This window comes from Oncorhynchus kisutch, unplaced genomic scaffold, assembly GCF_002021735.2.
Source record: "Oncorhynchus kisutch isolate 150728-3 unplaced genomic scaffold, Okis_V2 Okis03b-Okis08b_hom, whole genome shotgun sequence".
Lineage (NCBI taxonomy): Eukaryota > Metazoa > Chordata > Actinopteri > Salmoniformes > Salmonidae > Oncorhynchus > Oncorhynchus kisutch.
In genome coordinates, this window is record NW_022261980.1 from 11,419,849 (window position 1) to 11,442,488 (window position 22,640).

A 22,640-nucleotide genomic window follows, 5' to 3' on the forward strand; every position below is an offset into this window, starting at 1 on the left:
GGCCTAGAGATATAGAGATATGCAGAGAAGCCCTTCTCACAGGTAGTAAGTGAATGCAGCTGAAGCCAGTAAGACTTGGATCAGTTTTTTGCCTGTGAAGTGAGGTCAGGCAAACTGGAGTTCAGATGAGATTATGAGATTTATAGTTCTGTCGTCTGAAATCAGTTTTAATGAGAAGCTTTGCCAGATCAGGCTTAGGGTTTTACTGCAGTGGAGAGAAGTCGCCCCTAATCACAGATCTAGGACCAGATGACTTCACTCTCCAGTCCTAACCATTAGGGGGATGGAAAACTGTAGACCTGATCCTAGACCAGTGGCTAGGGACAGCTCTGACCCTAGATCAGTGGTTAGGGACGGCTCTGACCCTGGATCAGTGGTTAGGGACAGATCTGACCCTAGATCAGTGGTAGGGACAGATCTGACCCTGGATCAGTGGTTAGGGACAGATCTCACCCTAGATCAGTGGTTAGGGACAGCTCTGACCCTAGATCAGTGGTTAGGAACAGATCTGACCCTAGATCAGTGGTTAGGGATGGCTCTGACCCTGGATCAGTGGTTAGGGACAGATCTGACCCTAGATCAGTGGTAGGGACAGATCTGGCCCTAGATCAGTGGCTAGGGACGGCTCTGACCCTGGATCAGTGGTTAGGGACAGATCTGACCCTAGATCAGTGGTTAGGAACAGATCTACCCTAGATCAGTGGTTAGGGACGGCTCTGACCCTGGATCAGTGGTTAGGGACAGATCTGACTCTAGATCAGTGGTAGGGACAGATCTGACCCTAGATCAGTGGTTATGGACACTTCCTTGAGGAAATAGCTGCTCTGGACTCAGTTCATTGGTCTTCTCAAATACACCAGTCCAGTACATTTCTCACAACGTGACATTCGTTAAGTATTTTCCTATTCATTTAATATTTCTATTGATGCGTTCCTATTCCTTCTTATGATTTCCTTATTCATTAAACACATAGGTGTTTGTGTTATTAAATGTGACCATCATTACTGAGTGTGTGTGGTTTTGTCAGGATCACGGGCAGGGTTAGAGGGTGGGGCATAGGACTCTGTGTGGGCTGCGATCATGTTGAGAATAAACAAACCAACTGGACTGAATCCAGGGTCAAGGTGAACAGGCATGATGTAACACGCACACGGCGTGGCAGCAGTGTGTTTGGTTTCCGGGTGTGAAGCATGTGTGTGTGTATTTTAAAGTCACCCTAGGTCGACCTGTAGTTAAGAACACAATGTGAGTGATAGAGCATGTCAGTACACCTCCCCTCTCTCTCTTCTGGTAGCAGACAGGGAGTTTGTTTTCTCTCTCTCTCTCTCTCTCTCTCTCTCTCTCACTCTCTCTCTCTCTCTCTCGGCTGGGCACCCCGACACGGATGGCTCCCTCTGCCGGGAGTACAGAGGCTGGGCACCCCAACACGGATGGCTCCCTCTGCCGGGGAGAGGCTGGGCACCCCGACACGGATGGCTCCCTCTGCCGGGAGTACAGAGGCTGGGCACCCCGACACGGATGGCTCCCTCTACCGGGGAGAGGCTGGGCACCCCGACACGGATGGCTCCCTCTGCCGGGGAGAGGCTGGGCACCCCGACACGGATGGCTCCAAGTACAGGTAATTAAGGGAAAGTACCAACCAGCCGTGGAGGCCACAAAAAAAGGAGCACTGTGGCACACCGTGAGAAAGAACAGAGAGACACCAACACAGAGCAGAAGCTGAGATGAAGGACCCCAGCCAAACCTACGTGATGTTCTCATGATTTAGTTGGGTGTAATTGTGTTGCTGTTCTGGGGGTCTGTTTGTGTTAGTGAACAGAGCCCCAGGACCAGCTTGCTTAGGGGACTCTTCTCCAGGCTCATCTCTGTAGGGCGATAGGTTCTATAACTCATTCAAGTATTTTTAGCCAGATCCTAATTGGTATGTTAAATCTTATGTTCCTTTTGATGGCATAGAAAGCTCTTCTTGCCTTGTCTCTCAGATCGTTCAAGGCTTTGTGGAAGTTACCCGTGGCGCTGATGTTTAGGCCGAGGTATGTATAGTTTTTTGTGTGCTCTACGGCAACGGTGTCTAGATGGAATTTGTGGTTCTGGCAACTGGACCTTTTGGGAAACACCCGTATTTTTGTCTTACTGAGATTTACTGTCAGGGCCCAGGTCTGGCAGAATTTGTGCAGAAGATCTAGGTGCTGCTGTAGACCCTCCTTGGTTGGGGACAGAAGCACCAGATCATCAGCAAACAGTAGACATTTAACTTCAGATTCTAGTAGGGTGAGGCCTGGGTGCTGCAGACTGTTCTAGTGCCCTCGCCAATTAATTGATATATATATGTTGAAGAGGGTGGGGCTTAAGCTGCATCCCTGTCTCACCCCTCGGCCCTGTGGAAAGAAGTGTGGTTTTTTGCCAATTTTGGATTTTATAATGTATGTTCTTCCCCCCAACACCACTTTCCATCAATTTGTGTAGCCGACACACATGTCAAAAGAGTTTTTGACAGCATGAGAAGACTTTGCCTTTGTTTTGGTTGTTTTGTTTGTCAATTATTGTGTGCAGGGTGAATATGTGGTCTGTTGTATGGTAATTTGGTAAAAAGCCAATTTGATAAATCTCTCTCTCTCCCCATACCTGGCCTCTAAATACACCTCTGCTGTCTTCAACCAGGATCTCAGCGATCACTTTCTCATTGCCTGCATGCGTACTGGGTCCATGGTCAAACGACCACTCCTCATCACTGTCAAACGCTCCCTAAAACACTTCAGCTAGCAGGCCTTTCTAATTGACCTGGCCCGGGTATCCTGGAAGGATATTGACCTCATCCTGTCAGTAGAGGATGCCTGGTTGCTCTTCAAGAGTACTTTCCTCTCCATCTTAAATTAGCATGCCCGTTCAAAAAAATTAACTAAGAACAGATATAGCCCATCCTGTGGCGTTCTGCATTAGCATCGAATAGCCCCTATTCTTTTCAGGGAAGTCAGGAACCAATATACTTAGTCAGTTAGGAAAACAAAGGCTACCTTTTTTAAACAGAAATTTGCTTCCTGTAGCACTAATTCCAAAAAGTTTTGGGACACTATAAAGTCCATGGAGAATAAGAGCAACTCCTCCCAGCTTCCCACTGCACTGAGGATAGGACACACTGTCACCACCGATAAATCTATGATAATCGATCATTTCAATAAGCATTTTTCCATGGCTGGCCATGCTTTCCACCTGGCTACCCCTACCCTGGCCAACATCTCAGCACCCCGTGCAGCAACTTGCCCAACCCCGCCACCTCCACCCGCTTCTCCTTCACCCAAACCCAGACAGAACTGCAAAATTACTAGCCTGTTCAACCTCTCTTTTGTATTGTCTGAGATCCCTAAAGATTGGAACGCTGCCACGGTCAACCCCCTCTTCAAAGGGGGAGACATTCTAGACCCAAACTGTTGTAGACCTATATCCATCCTGCCCTGCCTTTCTAAAGTCTTCGAAGCAAAGTTAATAAGCAGATCACTGACCATTTCAAATCCCACCGTACCTTTGCCACTATGCAATCTGGTTTCAGAGCTGGTCATGGGTGCACCTCAGCCACGCTCAAGGTCCTAAACAATATCATAACCTCCATCGATAAAAGACAGTACTGTGCAGCCGTCTTCATCGACCTGGCCAAGACTTTCGACTCTGTCAATCACCGCATTCTTATCGGCAGACTCAATAGCCTTGGCTTCTCAAATGACTGCCTCGCCTGGTTCACCAACTACTTCTCAGATAGAGTTCAGTGTGTCAAATTGGAGGGCCTGTTGTCCGGACCTCTGGCAGTCTCTATGGGGTGCCACAGGGTTCAGTTCTTGGGCCGACTCTTTTCTCTGTATTTATCAATGATGTCGCTCTCGCTGCTCGTGATTCTTTGATCCACCTCTACGCAGACGACACCATTCTGTATACTTCTGGCCCTTCTTTGGACACTGTGCTAACAAACCTCCAAACGAGTTTCAACGCCATACAACACTCCTTCCGTGGCCTCCAACTGCTTTTAAATGCTAGTAAAACTAAGTGAATGCTCTTCAACCGATTGCTGCCCGCACCCTCCCGCCTGACAAGCATATGGATGGTTCTGACCTAGAATATGTGGGCAAATACCTAGGTGTCTGGTTAGACTGTAAACTCTCCTTCCAGACTCATATTAAGCATCTCCAATCCAAAATGAAATCTAGAATCGGCTTCCTATTTCGCAACAAAGCATCCTTCACTCATGCTGCCAAACATACCCTCGTAAAACTGACTATCCTACCGATCCTTGACTTTGGCGATGTCATTTACAAAATATTCCCCAACATACTCAGCAAACTGGAAGTAGTCTATCACAGTGCCATCCGTTTTATCACCAAAGCCCCATACACTACCCACCACTGCGACCTGTATGCCCTCGTTGGCTGGCCCTCAATACATATCCGTCGCCAAACCCACTGGCTCCAGGTCATCTATATGACTTTGCTAGGTAAAGCCCTGCCTTATCTCAGTTCACTGATCACCATAGCAACACCCACCCATAGCACGCGCTACAGCAGGTATATTTCACTGGTCACCCCCAAAGACAACACTTCCTTTGGCCGCCTTTCCTTCCAGTTCTCTGCTGCCATTGACTGGAACGAATTGCAAAAATCACTGAAGCTGGAGTCTTATATCTCCCTCTCTAACTTTAAGCATCAGCTGTCTGAGCAGCTTACCCATCACTGTACCTGTACACAGCCAATCTGTAAATAGCACACCCAACTACCTCATCCCCATATTATTACTTACCCTCTTGCTCTTTTGAACCCTAGTATCTCTACTTGCACATCATCATCTGCACATCTACAGTTGAAGTCTGAAGTTTACATACACATAGGCTGGAGTCATTAAAACTCGTTTTTCAACCACTCCACAAATTTCTTGTTAACAAACGATAGTTTTGGCAAGTCAGTTAGGACATCTACTTTGTGCATGACACAGGTACTTTTTCCAACAATTGTTTACAGACAGATTATTTCACTTAGAATTCACTGTATCACAATTCCAGTGCGTCAGAAGTTTACATACACTAAGTTGACTGTGCTTTTTAAACAGCTTGGAAAATTCCAGAAAATTATGTCATGGCTTTAGAAGCTTCTGAGTCAATTGGAGGTGGACTTGTGGATGTATTTCAAGGCCTATCTTCAAACTCAGTGCCTCTTTGCTTGACATCATGGGAAACTCAAAAGAAATCAGTTAAGACCTCAGAAAACAAATTGTAGACCTCCACAAGTCTGGTTCATCCTTGGGAGCAATATCCAAACACCTAAAGGTACCACGTTCATCTGTACAAACAATAGTACGCAAGTATAAACACCATGGGACCACACAGCCGTCATACCGCTCAGGAAGGAGATGCGTTCTGTCTCCTAGAGATTAATGTACTTTGGTGCGAAAAGTGCAAATCAATTCCAGAACAACAGCAAAGGACATTGTGAAGATGCTGGAGGAAACCGGTACAAAAGTATCTATATCCACAGTAAAACGAGTCCTATATCGACATAACTTGAAAGGCCGCTCATCAAGGAAGAAGCCACTGCTCCAAAACTGCCATAAATAAGCCAGACTATGGTTTGCAACTGCACATGGGGACAAAGATCATACTTTTTGGAGAAATGTCCTCTGGTCTGATGAAACAAAAATAGACCTGTTTGTCCATAATGATCATCATTATGTTTGGAGGAAAAAGGGGGATGCTTGCAAGCCGAAGAACACCATCCCAACCGTGAAGCACGGGGGTGGCAGCATCATGTTGTGGGGGTGCTTTGCTGTAGGAGGGACTGGTGCACTTCACAAAATAGATGGCATCATGAGGAAGGAAAGTTATGTGGATATATTGAAGCAACATCTCAAGACATCAGTCAGGAATGTAATGCTTGGTTGCAAATGGGTCTTCCAAATGGACAATGACCCCAAGCAAGTTGGGGAATAATCAGAATTAGTTGGTAACATAGGTAAGATGTTTTATATTCATCATATGTTTGTAAGTTACTTCTCATCAGAATGTGTTTGTAATACTGTGGCGGGGTTGCAGTATCTGGTCTCTGTCAAGACTAAGTTGCTTGGGCCGGAGAGAGGGGAGAGGTCAAGCGTGTATCTCTTGGCTCCACAATGTCTGTGTGCCAGTCAATGTGTCTCTGTGATCTTTTCAAGATAGGATGGATTTGATATATGGCTGTTGATATGGAGGATTTGCTGGGTTCTGAGTTTGAGAAAATAACATAGTTTAGGAGACAAAGCTGAACGATAAATTATGCCTAATGCTGTCTGGCTATGTGTGTCTTTGCTATAAAGGATCTCAGTTACAATGTGTAAGGGACTCAGAGAATTCATTTATAGACACTGAAATTATGAGTCACAGGGTTGTGATGGAGCTCATATAATTAAAGATGGACTTTGTGATAACTAACTGACTTGTGTGTGGTTTGCACTCATGATTTGGTAAATACAGGAAATTTCCACGACAAGCATACTTCCAAATTTGTGGCAAAATGGCAACAAAGTCAAGGTATTGGAGTGTCCATCACAAAGCCCTGACCTCAATTCCAATCGAAAATTTGTGAGCAGAACTGAAAAAGCGTGTGAGAGCAAGGAGGCCTACAAACCTGACTTAGTTACACCAGCTCTGTCAGGAGGAATGGGCCAAAATTCACCCAACTTATTGTGGGAAGCTTGTGGAAGGCTACCCGAAACGTTTGACCCAAGTTAAACAATTTAATGGCAATGCTACCAAATACTAATTGAGTGCATGTAAACTTCTGACCCACTGGGAATGTGATGAAAGAAATAAAATATTAAATAAATCATTCTCTCTACTATTATTCTGACATTTCACATTCTTAAAATAAAAGGTGATCCTAACTGACCTAAGACAGGGAATTTTTAATAGGATTAAATGTCAGGAATTGTGAAAAACGGTTTAAATGTATAAGGTGTATGTAAACTTCCGACTTCAACTGCATCACTCCAGTATTAATGCTAAATTGTAATTATTTTCACCTCTAGGGCCTATTTATTGCCTACTTCTCTAATCTTCTACATTTGCACACACTGTACATATATTGTTCTCTTTTTCTTTTATTTTGTGTTATTGACTGTACGTTTGTTGTTGTTTTTGTCGCACTGCTTTGCTTTATCTTGGCCAGAGGTCGCAGTTGTTAATGAGAACTTGTTCTCAACTGGCCTACCTGGTTAAATTAAGGTGAAATAAAAATGTTTAAAATAAAATAATTCCAGGATCTTTATTGTTCAACAGGTGAGCCCCTCTTTCTACCAGATGAGAAAGGTCCTGTGCTGTGTCCAGCATTGATGCTCCCCACTGCTCACTCTCAGCACCCAAAACTGCAGTTAGAGTGTAGTACACAGCAGTTATTCTGCAATTACTGCGTCCAAAATACCAGTCGACTACAGATTCTGCACTTTTATAAACTGCAATCTTTTATGTCAGGGTTAAATGATAAAATAGCACAATGATTTCATTAACGTATTAATCTGATGCATGTTCCGCCGCCACCCGGTGGATATTCAACGCAGTTGATCGTGTCGTGTTGAACTGGGAAAAGGCTCCTCTGTCACTTCCGGTTTGTCCTCATCGAAAGAAATGGCGGACATGGACGAACTGTTCGGGAGTGATGGAGACAGTGACAACGAACAAAGAGGTGAAGTTAGTCATCAAAATGCTGTTCCGAAAAGTTAGCTAAACACGTCTAAAGTTACGCTAGATGAATAGCTTTATGCAGTTACAGCTAGTAAGTTAGCTAATGTGATCTAGCTAAGGCCGGTTGGCTGATGCTAGCGAAGCTAACGTTAAGTAGCTAACGTTAGTAAAGAGGACCTTTGAGAATATCCATCAACAACCTAAATAGAACCTAAATAACCAGTACATACTTGGTCCAGCACATTAACATTAGCTAGCTAACTATCCAAGCTCCCCATAGGGCGTGCGTAGCTAACGTTAGTATTTGTGTTTATTTCACATGCATGTGCATTTCCCCTCTGCTGAAAGCTAACATGACAGTCTGTGTGTGTGCGCAGTGGTCTCAGCAGTGGCGTCTGGCTCTGGTTCAGGTTCTGAATCTGAGCCGGAGATGCCCCGGTCCCGTTCCCATAGTAACGCCTCCGGCAGCGACAGCGGGAGAGATGATGATGGACAAGACGGGGGAAAGCCCAACACCAAGGTGAGGTCCAGTTGTTTCAGTACATACACACACAGGAAACACTCTTAACCTCAATAATGACATGGTATATCTCTATGAACCAGGAGCTGTTTGGGGATGACAGTGAAGAGGAACGCCAAAGCCGACACAGCGACAACCAATCAAACCTGTCGGAACGCTCAGGAAACCAGTCGGACGCCAGCATGCACTCGGAGCCCGAGGACAATGACCAGTCAGACGCGGAGCAGCACAGTGGGTCGGAGAGAGGGCACCGGGAGGAAGAGGAGGAAGATGGAGATCGAAGGTCAGAGGCAGGCAGTCCAGTATCGGGGGTGGGGAGCCCCAGGTCTGGGAGGGGCAGTGCTCGCTCTGAGAAGAGGTGAGGAGGAATGATTATGGAATGGTTTTATATAGGCTTATATAGGCTAGTGCTTTTTCATCTGGTATTTGAAAGCACTTTGAGTGAAAACAAATTTCATTGGAATGTACATAATGCATAATAACTTGTTTTCCTGCCAGTATCCATAGCGACCCTGGCACCCCCCACTCGGCGCCCGGCACACCCCACTCGGCGCCCGGCACCCCCCACTCGGCGCCCGGCACCCCCCACTCGGCTCCCGGCACCCCCCACTCCGCGCCCGGCACCCCTCACTCCGCGCCCGGCACCCCCCACTCCGCGCCCGGCACCCCCCACTCAGCGCCCGGCACCCCCCTGTCAGACCCCGGCACCCCCCTGTCAGACCCCGGCACCCCCCTGTCAGACCCTGGTACCCCCCACTCAGGGCCTGGCACCCCCCACTCAGGGCCTGGAACTCCCCACTCAGATGGGGAGGGGTCAGGCAAGGAGAACCAATCAGATGATGAAAAGTGGGGAGGAGGGGCTAAGAGTGACCAATCAGAGGATGAGGAAGAGGAGAAGAAGCGGCACCAATCGGACGAAGAGCGAGAGAATTCTGATGAGGACGGGGCGGGGCACAGGAGCAGGAAGAAGTCAGGTATTGAAGAAAGTGTGTGTGTGTGTGTGTGTGGTCTGAAGGACCTTCCTCTAGCCACTCACTAGATCAGCCTTGGAGTTTGAAAAGAAAATTGTAGCAACCTTCAGCAACATCTCCTTTTCTCTTGTATTAATGTACTCTATCGAGCTTTACCAATATGATACTGTTGTATCACATCCTATATGCCATTGGTTGCTGCTGTGCCCTTGAACAAGGCACTTAACCCCCCACAGCAGCAGTTCCCTGTGAACCCAGTCTGGCAGCTCCCCTTACCACTAAAAAACCTCTACACAGCGCATTGTGAAAGTATTCAGACCCCTTGGCTTTTTCCACATTTTGTTACATTACAGCCTTATTCTAAAATGGATTAAATCATTTTCTGTCATCAATCTACACACGATAACCCATAATGACAAAAAAAACGTGCATATTATTATATTTACATAAGTATTCAGACCCTTTGCACAGTACTTTGTGGCAGCACCTTTGGCAGCGATTACAGCCATGAGTCTTCTTGGGTATGACGCTACAAGCTTGTCACACCTGTATTTGAGGAGTTTCTCCCATTATTCTCTGCAGATCCTATCAAGCTCTATCGTGTTGGTTGCGGAGCATCGCTGCACAGCTTTTTTCAGGTCTCTCCAGAGATGTTGGATTGGGTTCATGTCCGGGCTTTGACTGGGCCCCTCAAGGACATTCAGAAACTTGTCCCGAAGTCACTCCTCTGTTGTCTTGGCTGTGTGCTTAGGGTTGTTGTCCTGTTAGAAGGTGAACCTTCGCCCCAGGCTGAGGTCCTGAGCACTTTGGAGCACATTTTCATCAAGGGATTCTCTGTACTTTGCTCCATTCATCTTGTCCTCGATCCTAGTCAGTCTCCCAGTCCCTGCCGCTGATAAACATCCCCACAGCATGATGCTGCCACCCTAATGCTTCACCGCAGGGATGGTGTCAGTTTTCATCCAGACGTGACACTTGGCATTCAGGCCAAAGAGTTCAATCTTGGTTTCATCAAACCAGAAAATATTTTTTCTCATGGTCTAAAAGTTCTTTAGGTGCTTTTTGGCAAACTCCAAGTGGGCTGTCATGTGCCTTTTACTGAGGAGTGGCTTCTGTCTGGCCACTCTACCATAAAGGCCTGATTGGTGAAGTGCTGTAGAGTTGGTTGTCCTTCTGGAAGGTTCTCCAATCTCCACAGAGGAACTCTGGAGCTCTGCCAGAGTGACCATTGTGTTCTTGGTCACCTCTCTGACCAAGGCCCTTCTCCCCCTATTGCTCAGTTTGTCCGGCCGGCCAGCTCTAGGAAGAGTCTTGGTGGTTCCAAACTTCTTCCATTTAAGAATGATGGAGGCCACTGTGTTCTTGGGGACCTTAAATGCTTCAGAATTTTTTTGGGTATCCTTCCCCAGATCTGTACCTCGATACAATCCTGTCAAAATAATTTAATCAATTTTAGAGTAAGACTGTAACGTAACAAAATGTGGAAAAAGTCAAGGGGTCTGAATACATTCAGAATGCCCTGTATGTTGATGTGTCTTATTTCAGAGGGGTTGGGTTAAAAGGGAAGTAACATTTCGATTGGACCTTGTGTGCAATTGACCAGTAAAATGATCTTTAATCTTTGTTTGAGCAATGACTGGAAGTCTACAGGATAATTATAATAATTAAATTATGTGTGTGTGTGTGTGTGTGTGTGTGTGTGTGTGTGTGTGTGTGTGTGTGTGTGTGTGTGTGTGTGTGCTTCAGAGTCTGCGAAGGGCAGTGACAGCGAGGATGACTTCGTCGGACGGAAGAACAAGAAGATGGCGTCTGCCTCAGACTCTGACAGCGACGTTGGAGCCAAGAAGAAGATGGCGGCGTCTGGCTCAGACTCTGACAGCGATGTTGGAGCCAAGAAGGAGATGGCGGCGGCATCTGCCTCGGACTCTGACAGCGACGTTGGAGCCAAGAAGAAGATGGCGGCGTCTGGCTCAGACTCTGACAGCGACGTTGGAGCCAAGAAGAAGATGGCTGTGTCTGGCTCAGACTCTGACAGCGACGTTGGAGCCAAGAAGAAGGGTAAAGGTAAACCTAGATCTGAAGGCTGGTTGCAAAAATAACTTTCCCAAAAATCCCTGGTTTTCCAGAAATCCTAGTTGGAGGATTCCGGATTTCCTGCTGATCCCCGCCTGAATCCGGGAGTCTTCCAACCGGGAATTCTGGAAAACTTGGGCGTTTAGAAAAATGCAACCCTAATCTGAAGAGTACTATAGATGGTCTCCTCAACACATACTAGAGGAGAAGATCCCTCCTGGTGTAGGCTTGGCCGGTATATCATATATACCAGGGATCATCAACTAGATGTTCCGGATGGGTCCGGAACATAATTACAAATAATTTGTAGACTGCAAATTGACCACAAAAAACCCAAACGGAGATAATATTTGACTAAAACATCATTATTTCAAACCTTGCTTACATTTGTATGCATAATGCATGGGAATACTACCAGAATTAAAATCACTTGGAGCTGATTTCCTGGTGTTTTTAGGCTTTTGTGTAAAAAAAACACACAAAAAAAACATTTTGTTCAACTTAGGGTGGGAAAATAAAAACCGTTTGGCCAGTGGGCTGCCATTTGAGGAACCCTGATATATATACAGGATACCGTATCCCGGGGTATTTGGAAATAGCCACAGGATGGTTTTGCAATAACGTTGTAACTATCTCATTTATTTAATAAATTAGAATATTTGTAGCTACTTTTTATGTTATGAAATACAGTACCTGCAGTCAACTTGCAATACGCTTGGTGGTCTGCTTTGTCTCCTGTCACATTATTTTACATTCTGGAGCCTTGAGTCACTCACTGTTGTGCAGCATGAGCCAGGAGATGTAGTTACACATATTTGACAGCTAAATATCTTCTCACTATTAAGTTGACTGTTTAAAAGGTGCTAAATGCTCTGCAGTTGTGCACTTGGTTTGCTAATTTAGTAGCTAGTTATCTAGCTAAGTGGTTAGTTTCTTCCAAAATCAAGCTTTGCTTGGTAACAGAAGAGAATCCCCTAGAGGGTCAGGAGAATCCCCTAGAGGGTCAGGAGAATCCCCTAGTGGGTCAGGAGAACGCTATTGTCTGTTCTGCAAATAGTTTGTCAGAGACTCTAAAATGCGCTCGTTAGCATTTAGCTAGCATTCACTATGGGATTTCACATGTACTTATTAGCATTGGTAACCTCCATATTGCAGAGGCTCAGTGGGGTTTGAAAACAGCGCCCCTTGTGTTCAGCGCCGGTATTACTGAATATCCCAGGATGGGTCGGTATGAAGGTATGACCGTCTGGATACCACCCAAGCCTACTCCGATGCACTTTGAGGAGGCGGGGGGGGGGGGGGGGGGGTCCGGGTATAATCCCTCCATGTTCCACTCCTACCTGTTACAGGTCAAAGGTTAGGGTTCAGGACTCCTCTTTCTCCATCTCTTCCTCAGGTAAGAAGCCAGCAGCAGACGACCTGTTTGGAGAGGCAGACGACATCTCATCAGACAGTGATGCTGAGAAACCTCCCACTCCAGGACAACCCCTGGTGAGACACACTTTACCCCCCCCATTCCAGGACAACCCCTGGTGAGACATACTTTACCCCCACTCCAGGACAACCCCTGGTGAGACACACTTAACCCCCCCACTCCAGGACAACCCCTGGTGAGGCGTACTTTACCCCCCCCCCCCCCCCCACTCCAGGACAACCCCTGGTGAGACATACTTTACCCCCACTCCAGGACAACCCCTGGTGAGACACACTTAACCCCCCCACTCCAGGACAACCCCTGGTGAGGCGTACTTTACCCCCCCCCCCCCCCACTCCAGGACAACCCCTGGTGAGAGACACTTTACCTCTGCATGTTACAATAACTAATAATGAAGAGTCTGTGTATCTCTCTGTGTGTGTGTGTGTCTCTCTGTGTGTGTGTGTGTCTCTGTGTGTGTGTGTGTGTGTGTGTCTCTCCCCAGGACCAAGAGGATGGTATGGAAGGGGAGCAGGCTGAGGAGGAGCCCGTTCCAGAGACTCGTATCGAGGTGGAGATTCCTAAAGTCAGCACTGATCTAGGATCAGACCTCTACTTCGTCAAACTACCCAACTTCCTCTCTGTTGAGCCCAGGTTAGACTCACCCCAGATGGTCCCAGTTCACTTACTGACCCTCCCCCTGGCCCTAGACCCTGACACCCCCTGGACCCTAACCCTGACCCCTAACTCTGACCCTCCCCCTGACCCTAGACCCTGACACCCCCTGGACCCTGACCCCTAACTCTGACCCTAGACCCTGACACCCCCCGGACCCTGACCCCTAACTCTGACCCTAGACCCTGACACCCCCTGGACCCTAACCCCTAACTCAGACCCTCCCCATGACCCTAGACCCTGACACCCCCCGTACCCAACCCTGACCCCTACCTCTGACGTTCCCCTGAGCATTCCATGTTTTCAGATGTGACGGTCTGGATAGGTAGAAGCAGTGTCGTCTCTCTGAACTCTGTGTCTGATGTGATGTGTGTGTTCCTCTCTGTTCAGACCCTTTGACTCCCAGTACTATGAAGATGAGTTTGAGGATGAGGAGATGTTGGATGAAGAGGGACGGACCAGGCTCAAACTGAAGGTGTGTGTGTGCTCAGTTCTTGCCCTGTGTGTGTGATGTGACGTGACAGTATTGTGTGTGTTGTGATGTGACAGTTTTGTGATGTGACTGTTGTGTATTGATGTGACAGTGTTGTGTGAGTGATGTGACAGTGTTGTGTGAGTGATGTGACAGTGTTGTGTGAGTGATGTGACAGTGTTGTGTGAGTGATGTGACAGTATTGTGTGAGTGATGTGACAGTATTGTGTGAGTGATGTGACAGTGTTGTGTGTGTGTGTGATGTGACAGTGTTGTGTGTGATGTGACAGTGTTGTGTGTGATGTGACAGTGTTGTGTGTGTGACATTGTGTGATGTGATAGTGTTGTGTGTGATGTGACTGTGTGTGATGTGACAGTGTGTGTGATGTGATGTGACAGTGTTGCGTGCAATGTGTTGTGTGTGTGATGGGACAGTGTTGTGTGTGTGATGGGACAGTGTTGTGTGTGTGATGTAACAGTGTTCTGTGTGATGTAACAGTGTTCTGTGTGATGTAACAGTGTTCTGTGTGATGTAACAGTGTTCTGTGTGATGTAACAGTGTTCTGTGTGATGTAACAGTGTTCTGTGTGATGTAACAGTGTTCTGTGTTCAGGTTGAGAATACTATCCGGTGGAGAGCCAAGAAAGACGAGGAGGGGAACGAGAGCAGAGAGAGTAACGCCCGCATCGTCAAGTGGTCTGACGGCAGGTCAGCGCACGCACACACACACACACACACACACACACACACACACACACACACACACGACCACAAGAAGAGGAGTAACGCTGGGACAGCTGATGAAGAGGAGTAACGCTGGGACAGCTGATGAAGAGGAGTAACGCTGGACTCTTGATGAAGAGGAGTAACGCCGGACTCTTGATGAAGAGGAGTAACGCTGGACTCTTGATGAAGAGGAGTAACGCTGGACTCTTGATGAAGAGGAGTAACGCTGGACTCTTGATGAAGAGGAGTAACGCTGGACTCTTGATGAAGAGGAGTAACGCTGGACAGCTGATGAAGAGGAGTAACGCTGGGACAGCTGATGAAGAGGAGTAACGCTGGGACAGCTGATGAAGAGGAGTAACGCTGGACTCCTGATGAAGAGGAGTAACGCTGGACTCCTGATGAAGAGGAGTAACGCTGGACTCCTGATGAAGAGGAGTAACGCTGGACTCCTGATGAAGAGGAGTAACGCTGGACTCCTGATGAAGAGGAGTAACGCTGGACTCCTGATGAAGAGGAGTAACGCTGGACTCCTGATGAAGAGGAGTAACGCTGGACTCCTGATGAAGAGGAGTAACGCTGGACTCCTGATGAAGAGGAGTAACGCTGGGACAGCTGATGAAGAGGAGTAACGCTGGGACAGCTGATGAAGAGGAGTAACGCTGGGACAGCTGATGAAGAGGAGTAACGCTGGACTCCTGATGATTGTGTTTGAATAATTAATACATTGATTTACAATGGGGAAATATGTGTTTACATGTGTATGTATCTGTGGATGTGTTCTGTCTCCACAGCATGTCTCTCCACCTGGGTAACGAGGTGTTTGATGTGTATAAAGCTCCTCTCCAAGGAGACCACAACCACCTGTTCATCAGACAAGGAACTGGACTACAGGGACAGGCTGTGTTCAAGACCAAACTCACCTTCAGGTAACACTGTCTATACACACACACACACATTGTATGTAGGCATACACACACCTTGCTCTTTGTCTGAACCCCAACCCAAAGCTCATGCACCGAATACAGGAACACGTTCCATCCAGATGGAATAGTGAACAACACAGTATCTAAGCTGAGCTCCATCCAGATGGAATAGTGAACAACAACACAGTATCTAAGCTGAGCTCCGTTCAGATGGATTAGTGAACAACACAGTATCTAAGCTGAGCTCCATCCAGATGGAATAGTGAACAACAACACAGTATCTAAGCTGAGCTCCGTTCAGATGGATTAGTGAACAACACAGTATCTAAGCTGAGCTCCGTCCAGATGGAATAGTGAACAACAACACAGTATCTAAGCTGAGCTCCGTTCAGATGGATTAGTGAACAACACAGTATCTAAGCTGAGCTCCATCCAGATGGAATAGTGAACAACAACACAGTATCTAAGCTGAGCTCCGTTCAGATGGATTAGTGAACAACAACACAGTATCTAAGCTGTGCTCCGTCCAGATGGAATAGTGGACAACAACACAGTATCTAAGCTGAGCTCCGTTCAGATGGATTAGTGAACAACAACACAGTATCTAAGCTGAGCTCCGTCCAGATGGAATAGTGGACAACAACACAGTATCTAAGCTGAGATTTGTTTTGGTACAGTATTAGAAGGGGACTTGTTTCGGTACAGTATTAGAAGGGGACTTGTTTTGGTACAGTATTACAATAGAAGGGGACTTGTTTTGGTACAGTATTACAATAGAAGGGGACTTGTTTTGGTACAGTATTACAATAGAAGGGGACTTGTTTCGGTACAGTATTAGAAGGGGACTTGTTTCGGTACAGTATTACAATAGAAGGGGACTTGTTTCGGTACAGTATTACAATAGAAGGGGACTTGTTTCGGTACAGTATTAGAAGGGGACTTGTTTCGGTACAGTATTAGAAGGGGACTTGTTTCGGTACACTATTACAATAGAAGGGGACTTGTTTTGGTACAGTATTACAATAGAAGGGGACTTGTTTCGGTACAGTATTAGAAGGGGACTTGTTTCGGTACAGTATTACAATAGAAGGGGACTTGTTTTGGTACAGTATTACAATAGAAGGGGACTTGTTTCGGTACAGTATTAGAAGGGGACTTGTTTCGGTACAGTATTAGAAGGGGACTTGTTTCGGTACAGTATTAGAAGGGGACTTGTTTCGGTACAGTATTAGAAGGGGACTTGTTTCGGTACAGTATTACAATAGAAGGGGACATGTTTTGGTACAGTATTACAATAGAAGGGGACTTGTTTCGGTACAGTATTAGAAGGGGACTTGTTTCGGTACAGTATTACAATAGAAGGGGACTTGTTTCGGTACAGTATTACAATAGAAGGGGACTTGTTTTGGTACAGTATTACAATAGAAGGGGACTTGTTTCGGTACAGTATTAGAAGGGGACTTGTTTCGGTACAGTATTACAATAGAAGGGGACTTGTTTTGGTACAGTATTGGAACGGGACTTGTTTTGGTACAGTATTACAATAGAAGGGGACTTGTTTCGGTACAGTATTAGAAGGGGACTTGTTTCGGTACAGTATTACAATAGAAGGGGACTTGTTTTGGTACAGTATTAGAAGGGGACTTGTTTTGGTACAGTATTACAATAGAAGGGGACTTGTTTTGGTACAGTATTGGAACGGGACTTGTTTTGGTACAGTATTACAATAGAAGGGGACTTGTTTTGGTACAGTATTGGAACGGGACTTGTTTTGGTACAGTATTGGAACGGGACTTGTTTTGGTACAGTATTATGAGACGCTGTTCCTCTTTCAGTGTAAAGGAACAAACATGAATGTCTGATTTGAGATATAAAGCTGCTATTGTGTGTTTTCTCTCCAGACCCCACTCCACAGACAGTGCCACCCACAGGAAGATGACCCTCTCTCTGGCTGACCGCTGCTCTAAGACCCAGAAGATCAGAATACTGCCCATGGCTGGACGAGACCCCGAGTCTCAACGCAACGAGATGATCAAGGTGACACACGCTGGACTCTTGTCATTTCATATAGGATGTCATGTCATAAGGTTATGAGATGTGTGGTGTAATGTTAGCAGAACTACACTCAACAAAAATATTAACGCAAAAATGCAACGATTCTAAAATATTTGACTGAGTTACATTTCATATAAGTAAATCAGTCAATTGAAATAAATGCATTAGGCCCTAATCTATGGATTTGACATGACTCGGAAGACAGATATGAATATGTTGGTCACAGATACCTTAGATAAAGAAAACCAGTCAGTATCTGGTGTGACCACCATTTGCCTCATGCAGCGCGACACATCTCCTTCACATAGAGTTGATCAGGCTGCTGATTGTGGCCTGTGGAATGTTGTCCCACTCCTCTTCAATGGCTGTGTGAAGTTGCTGGAAATGGGCTGGGAACTGGAACACACTGTCGTATATGTTGATCCAGAGCATCCCAAACATGCTCAATGGGTGACATGTCTGGTGAGAATGCAGGCCATGGAAGAACTGGGAAATGTTCAGCTTCCAGGAATTGTGTACAGATCCTTGCGACATGAGGCCATGCATTATCATTCTGAATTATGAGGTGATGGCGACGGATGAACGCCACGACAATGGACCTCAGGATCGTGTCAAGCTTTTTGTGAATATGTGAACATTTCTTGAATCATTTATATCATCAGCTCATTTAAAAACATGGGACCAACACTTTACATGTTGAGGTTTATATTTTTGTTCTGTTTAATAACGACAGTCTGGAGACGAGACAGACTTTCTGTTGTTTCTAGAAGCACCGACTGGGATTCTGTTGCTGATTACAGTCTACTATATTTTCTCAGAACATTTCAAATAGACAGGACGACACCTTATCTCATTTGAGGGGTTAAAATATTGACCCCCCCCTACAGAAAGAGGAGGAGCGTCTCCGTGCGTCTATCCGTCGTGAGGGACAACAGCGGCGGATGAGAGAGAAGCAGCACCAACGAGGGCTGAGCGCCGGTTACCTGGAGCCCGATCGCTATGACGACGATGAGGAGGGGGACGAGTCGGTCAGCCTGGCCGCCATCAAGAGCAAATACAAGGGGGGAGGAGGAGGAGGGCTGAGGGGTGAGGACACACACACCATATCTAAACAGAGACACGTCCAGATCAAATACAAGGGGGGAGGAGGAGGAGGAGGGCTGAGGGGTGAGGACACACACACCATATCTAAACAGAGACACGTCCAGATCAAATACAAGGGGGGAGGAGGAGGAGGAGGGCTGAGGGGTGAGGACACACACACCATATCTAAACAGAGACACGTCCAGATCAAATACAAGGGGGGAGGAGGAGGAGGAGGGCTGAGGGGTGAGGACACACACACCATATCTAAACAGAGACACGTCCAGATCAAATACAAGGGGGGAGGAGGGGTGAGGAGACAGTCAGTGTTTGTATTTGCTCATTTTAATGTGTTCTCTCCCCTCCTCTCTTCTGTCCCCCTCCTCTCCTCCGTCCCCCTCCTCTCCTCTCTTCCATCTCTTTTCTCTTCCGTCTTCCGTCCCCTTCCTCTCCTCCGTCCCCTTCCTCTCCTCCGTCCCCTTCCTCTCCTCCGTCCCCTTCCTCTCCTCCGTCCCCTTCCTCTCCTCTGTCTCTCCTCCACTCTCCTCTCCTCTGTCTCTCCTCCACTCTCCTCTCCTCCATCTCTCCTCCACTCTCCTCTCCTCCGTCTCTCCTCTCCTCCGTCTCTCCTCCGTCTCTCCTCCACTCTCCTCTCCTCCACTCTCCTCTCCTCCATCCCTCCTCCACTCTCCTCTCCTCCGTCCCTCCTCCACTCTCCTCTCCTCCGTCCCTCCTCCACTCTCCTCTCCTCCGTCTCTCCTCTCCTCCGTCTCTCCTCCGTCTCTCCTCTCCTCCGTCTCTCCTCCGTCTCTCCTCTCCTCCGTCTCTCCTCCACTCTCCTCTCCTCCGTCTCTCCTCCACTCTCCTCTCCTCCGTCTCTCCTCCACTCTCCTCTCCTCCGTCCCTCCACTCTCCTCTCCTCCGTCCCTCTCCTCTCTTCTGTCCCTCTCCTCTCTCCATATAGAGGAGCGTGCTCGGATCTACTCGTCTGACAGTGATGAGGGTTCTGATGATGATAAAGCCCAGAGACTGCTCAAGGCCAAGAAACTAGACTCCGACGAGGTGAGACACACACACAGGTGTTAGTACATTGAGAGAATGGTAAATACAACCCATATTTATGCTTATTTATTTTATCTTGTGTCCTTTAGCCATTTGTACATTGTTAGAACACTGTATATATATATATATAATATGACATTTGTAATGTCTTTACTGTTTTGAAACTTCTGTATGTGTAATGTTTACTGTTCATTTTTGTTGTTTTGCACTTTATATATTCACTTTGTATGTTGTCTACCTCACTTGCTTTGGCAATGTTAACACATGTTTCCCATGCCAATAAAGCCCTTGAATTGAATTGAATTGAATGGAGAGATGACAGATGGTGCAGTCCTATGATCTACCAGCAGGAGACATTGTGAATCACTAGAATCTAGTTCAGCTAAAAAGCACTTTGAGGCAGATCTGAAGTGAGTCAAATCACATTTTTCCTGTCTCTCCCCCCTCTTTGTTTTCTCCCCCTCTTTGTTTTCTCCCCCCTTTTGTTTTCTCCCCCCTCTTTCTTTCTCCCCCCTCTTTCTCTCTCCCCCTCTTTGTTTTCTCCCCCCTCTTTGTTTTCTCCCCCCTCTTTGTTTTCTCCCCCTCTTTGTTTTCTCCCCCTCTTTGTTTTCTCCCCCTCTCTTTGTTTTCTCCCCCCCTCTTTGTTTTCTCCCTCCTCTTTGTTTTCTCCCCCCTCTTTCTCTCTCCCCCTCTTTGTTTTCTCCCTCCTCTTTGTTTTCTCCCCCCTTTCTCTCCCCCCCTCTTTTCTCCCCTCTCTGTAGGAAGGGGAGAGTTCAGGGAAGAGGAAGGCTGAGGAGGATGAGGAGGAGGAGGTGGAACCCAAGAAGGCAAAGAAATACGTCATCAGCGACGAAGAGGAGGAGGAGGAAGATGATGAATGATGTCATGTTGTTGTTGATCATACCACTGTATTATCAGTGTGTTGTTATATCCAGTGCGTTTGCGATGTAGACCTCAACGTTTCATTTGTATATTTTCTAATGATGACTGTGTGTGAGAGAGAGAGAGAGAGAGCTCTGTACAGCTGTAGGAATAAAGACCAGATGAACTAAGTGTTTATCTCAATGACCAAACCTCAGTCTCTTTGTTATGATTTGTTTTTGTTTCGAGATGTCCATTTTCTAATGGAGGTTAAAGATGGAGAGTTGGAGGGGGGGGGGGGGGGAGGACTGTCTGGGGGGATGATGGACTGTTAGGAGGAGGACTGTCTGGGGGATGATGAACTGTTAGGGGGAGGAGGACTGTCTGGGGGATGATGGACTGTTAGGGGGAGGAGGACTGTCTGGGGGATGATGGACTGTTAGGGGGAGGAGGAGGACTGTCTGGGGGATGATGGACTGTTAGTGGGGGGAGGACTGTCTGGGGGATGATGGACTGTTAGGGGGAGGAGGAGGACTGTCTGGGGGATGATGGACTGTTAGGGGGAGGAGGACTGTCTGGGGGATGATGGACTGTTAGGGGGAGGAGGACTGTCTGGGGGATGATGGACTGTTAGTGGGGGGAGGACTGTCTGGGGGTTGATGGACTGTTAGGGGGAGGAGGAGGACTGTCTGGGGGATGATGGACTGTTAGGGGGAGGAGGACTGTCTGGGGGAGGAGGACTGTCTGGGGGATGATGGACTGTTAGTGGGGGGAGGGCTGTCTGGGGGATGATGGATTGTTAGGGGGAGGAGGACTGTCTGGGGGATGATGGACTGTCTGGGGGATGATGGACTGTTAGGGGGGGAGGGACTGTCTGGGGGATGATGGACTGTTAGGGGGGGGCGGAGGACTGTCTGGGGGATGATGGACTGTCAGACCTCTTCACTAACAGTAGATACTGTTCAATCCATCTGGCACAGCAGAGAGAGAAGGGGTGGAGGATGAGGAGAGGTAGGAGAGGAGAAAGGAGGATGAGGATGGGTAAGAGGAGAGAGAAGGATGAGGATGGGTAAGAGTGAGGAGTATGAAGATGGGTAAGAGAGGAGGATGAGTAAGAAAGGAGAGAGGGGGGGGTTAGTGACCAATATTTGTGAACATCTCATACTCCTCACGTCCTCTCCTCAAAACCAATTGGATCAGAAATGGGTTTTGAGAAGGTGACGAGGAGTATAGCGGGAGTAGAATTGAGAGAAAGAGAGGGGTGAGTAGAGAGGGGGGAGGACAATGGGAGGCTGGTTAGTGATTGTTGCACCAGCCACACAGGGCCCATTCAAACCTACACTCTTGACACACAGCCTCATATACACAGGGCCCATTCAACCCTACACTCTGACACACAGCCTCATATACACAGGGCCCATTCAACCCTACACTCTGACACACAGCCTCATATACACAGGGCACATTCAACCCTACACTCTGACACACAGCCTCATATACACAGGGCCCATTCAAACCTACACTCTGACACATAGCCTCATATACACAGGGCCCATTCAACCCTACACTCTGACACACAGGGCCCATTCTACCCTACACTCTGACACATAGCCTCATATACACAGGGCCCATTCAACCCTACACTCTGACACACAGGGCCCATTCAACCCTAAGCTCTGACACACAGGGCCCATTCAACCCTACACTCTGACACACAGGGCCCATTCAACCCTACACTCTGACACACAGGGCCCATTCAACCCTACACTCTGACACACAGGGCCCATTCAACCCTACACTCTGACACACACGGCCCATTCAAACCTACACTGACACACAGGGCCCATTCAACCCTACACTCTGACACACAGGGCCCAATCAACCCTACACTCTGACACACAGCCTCATATACACAGGGCCCATTCAACCCTACACTCTGACTCACAGGGCCCATTCAACCCTACACTCTGACACACAGGGCCCATTCAACCCTACACTCTGACACACAGGGCCCATTCAACCCTACACTCTGACACACACGGCCCATTCAACCCTACACTCTGACACACAGGGCCCATTCAACCCTACACTCTGACACACAGGGCACATTCA

General features: G+C 47.3%; 1 protein-coding gene across 3 annotated transcripts; it reads left to right on the forward strand.

The window, feature by feature from the left end:
- The first annotated feature begins 7,553 nt into the window (after window positions 1-7,553).
- On the forward strand, window positions 7,554-20,745 carry LOC109885243 (RNA polymerase-associated protein LEO1-like). Of its 3 annotated transcripts, XM_031812735.1 has the most exons (15): window positions 7,556-7,691; window positions 8,068-8,210; window positions 8,294-8,568; window positions 8,709-9,184; window positions 10,928-11,031; window positions 11,137-11,245; window positions 12,651-12,745; window positions 13,174-13,322; window positions 13,734-13,818; window positions 14,429-14,523; window positions 15,336-15,470; window positions 17,369-17,504; window positions 18,410-18,608; window positions 19,570-19,667; window positions 20,429-20,745. In XM_031812735.1, the coding sequence occupies exons 1-15, from the start codon at window positions 7,634-7,636 to the stop codon at window positions 20,546-20,548; spliced, it is 2,277 nt and encodes a 758-aa protein (XP_031668595.1). In that variant the 5' UTR covers window positions 7,556-7,633; the 3' UTR covers window positions 20,549-20,745. The 3 variants fall into 3 exon arrangements, with proteins under 3 accessions (XP_031668593.1, XP_031668595.1, XP_031668594.1); XM_031812733.1 differs by having other exon boundaries at window positions 7,554-7,691; window positions 10,928-11,245; XM_031812734.1 differs by having other exon boundaries at window positions 10,928-11,239.
- Window positions 20,746-22,640: the final 1,895 nt, after the last annotated feature.

What these genes read in the sequence shown, in the direction of transcription:
- LOC109885243 (XM_031812733.1), top strand. Translation starts at nt 7,634, where the DNA reads ATGGCGGACATGGACGAACTGTTCGGGAGTGATGGAGACAGTGACAAC. An exon ending in CAGGAGCAGGAAGAAGTCAG is followed by an intron (nt 9,185 to 10,927) that starts GTATTGAAGAAA and finishes TGTGTGCTTCAG; the next exon opens with AGTCTGCGAAGGGCAGTGAC. An exon ending in AGGAGGAGGAGGGCTGAGGG is followed by an intron (nt 18,609 to 19,569) that starts GTGAGGACACAC and finishes CTCTCCATATAG; the next exon opens with AGGAGCGTGCTCGGATCTAC.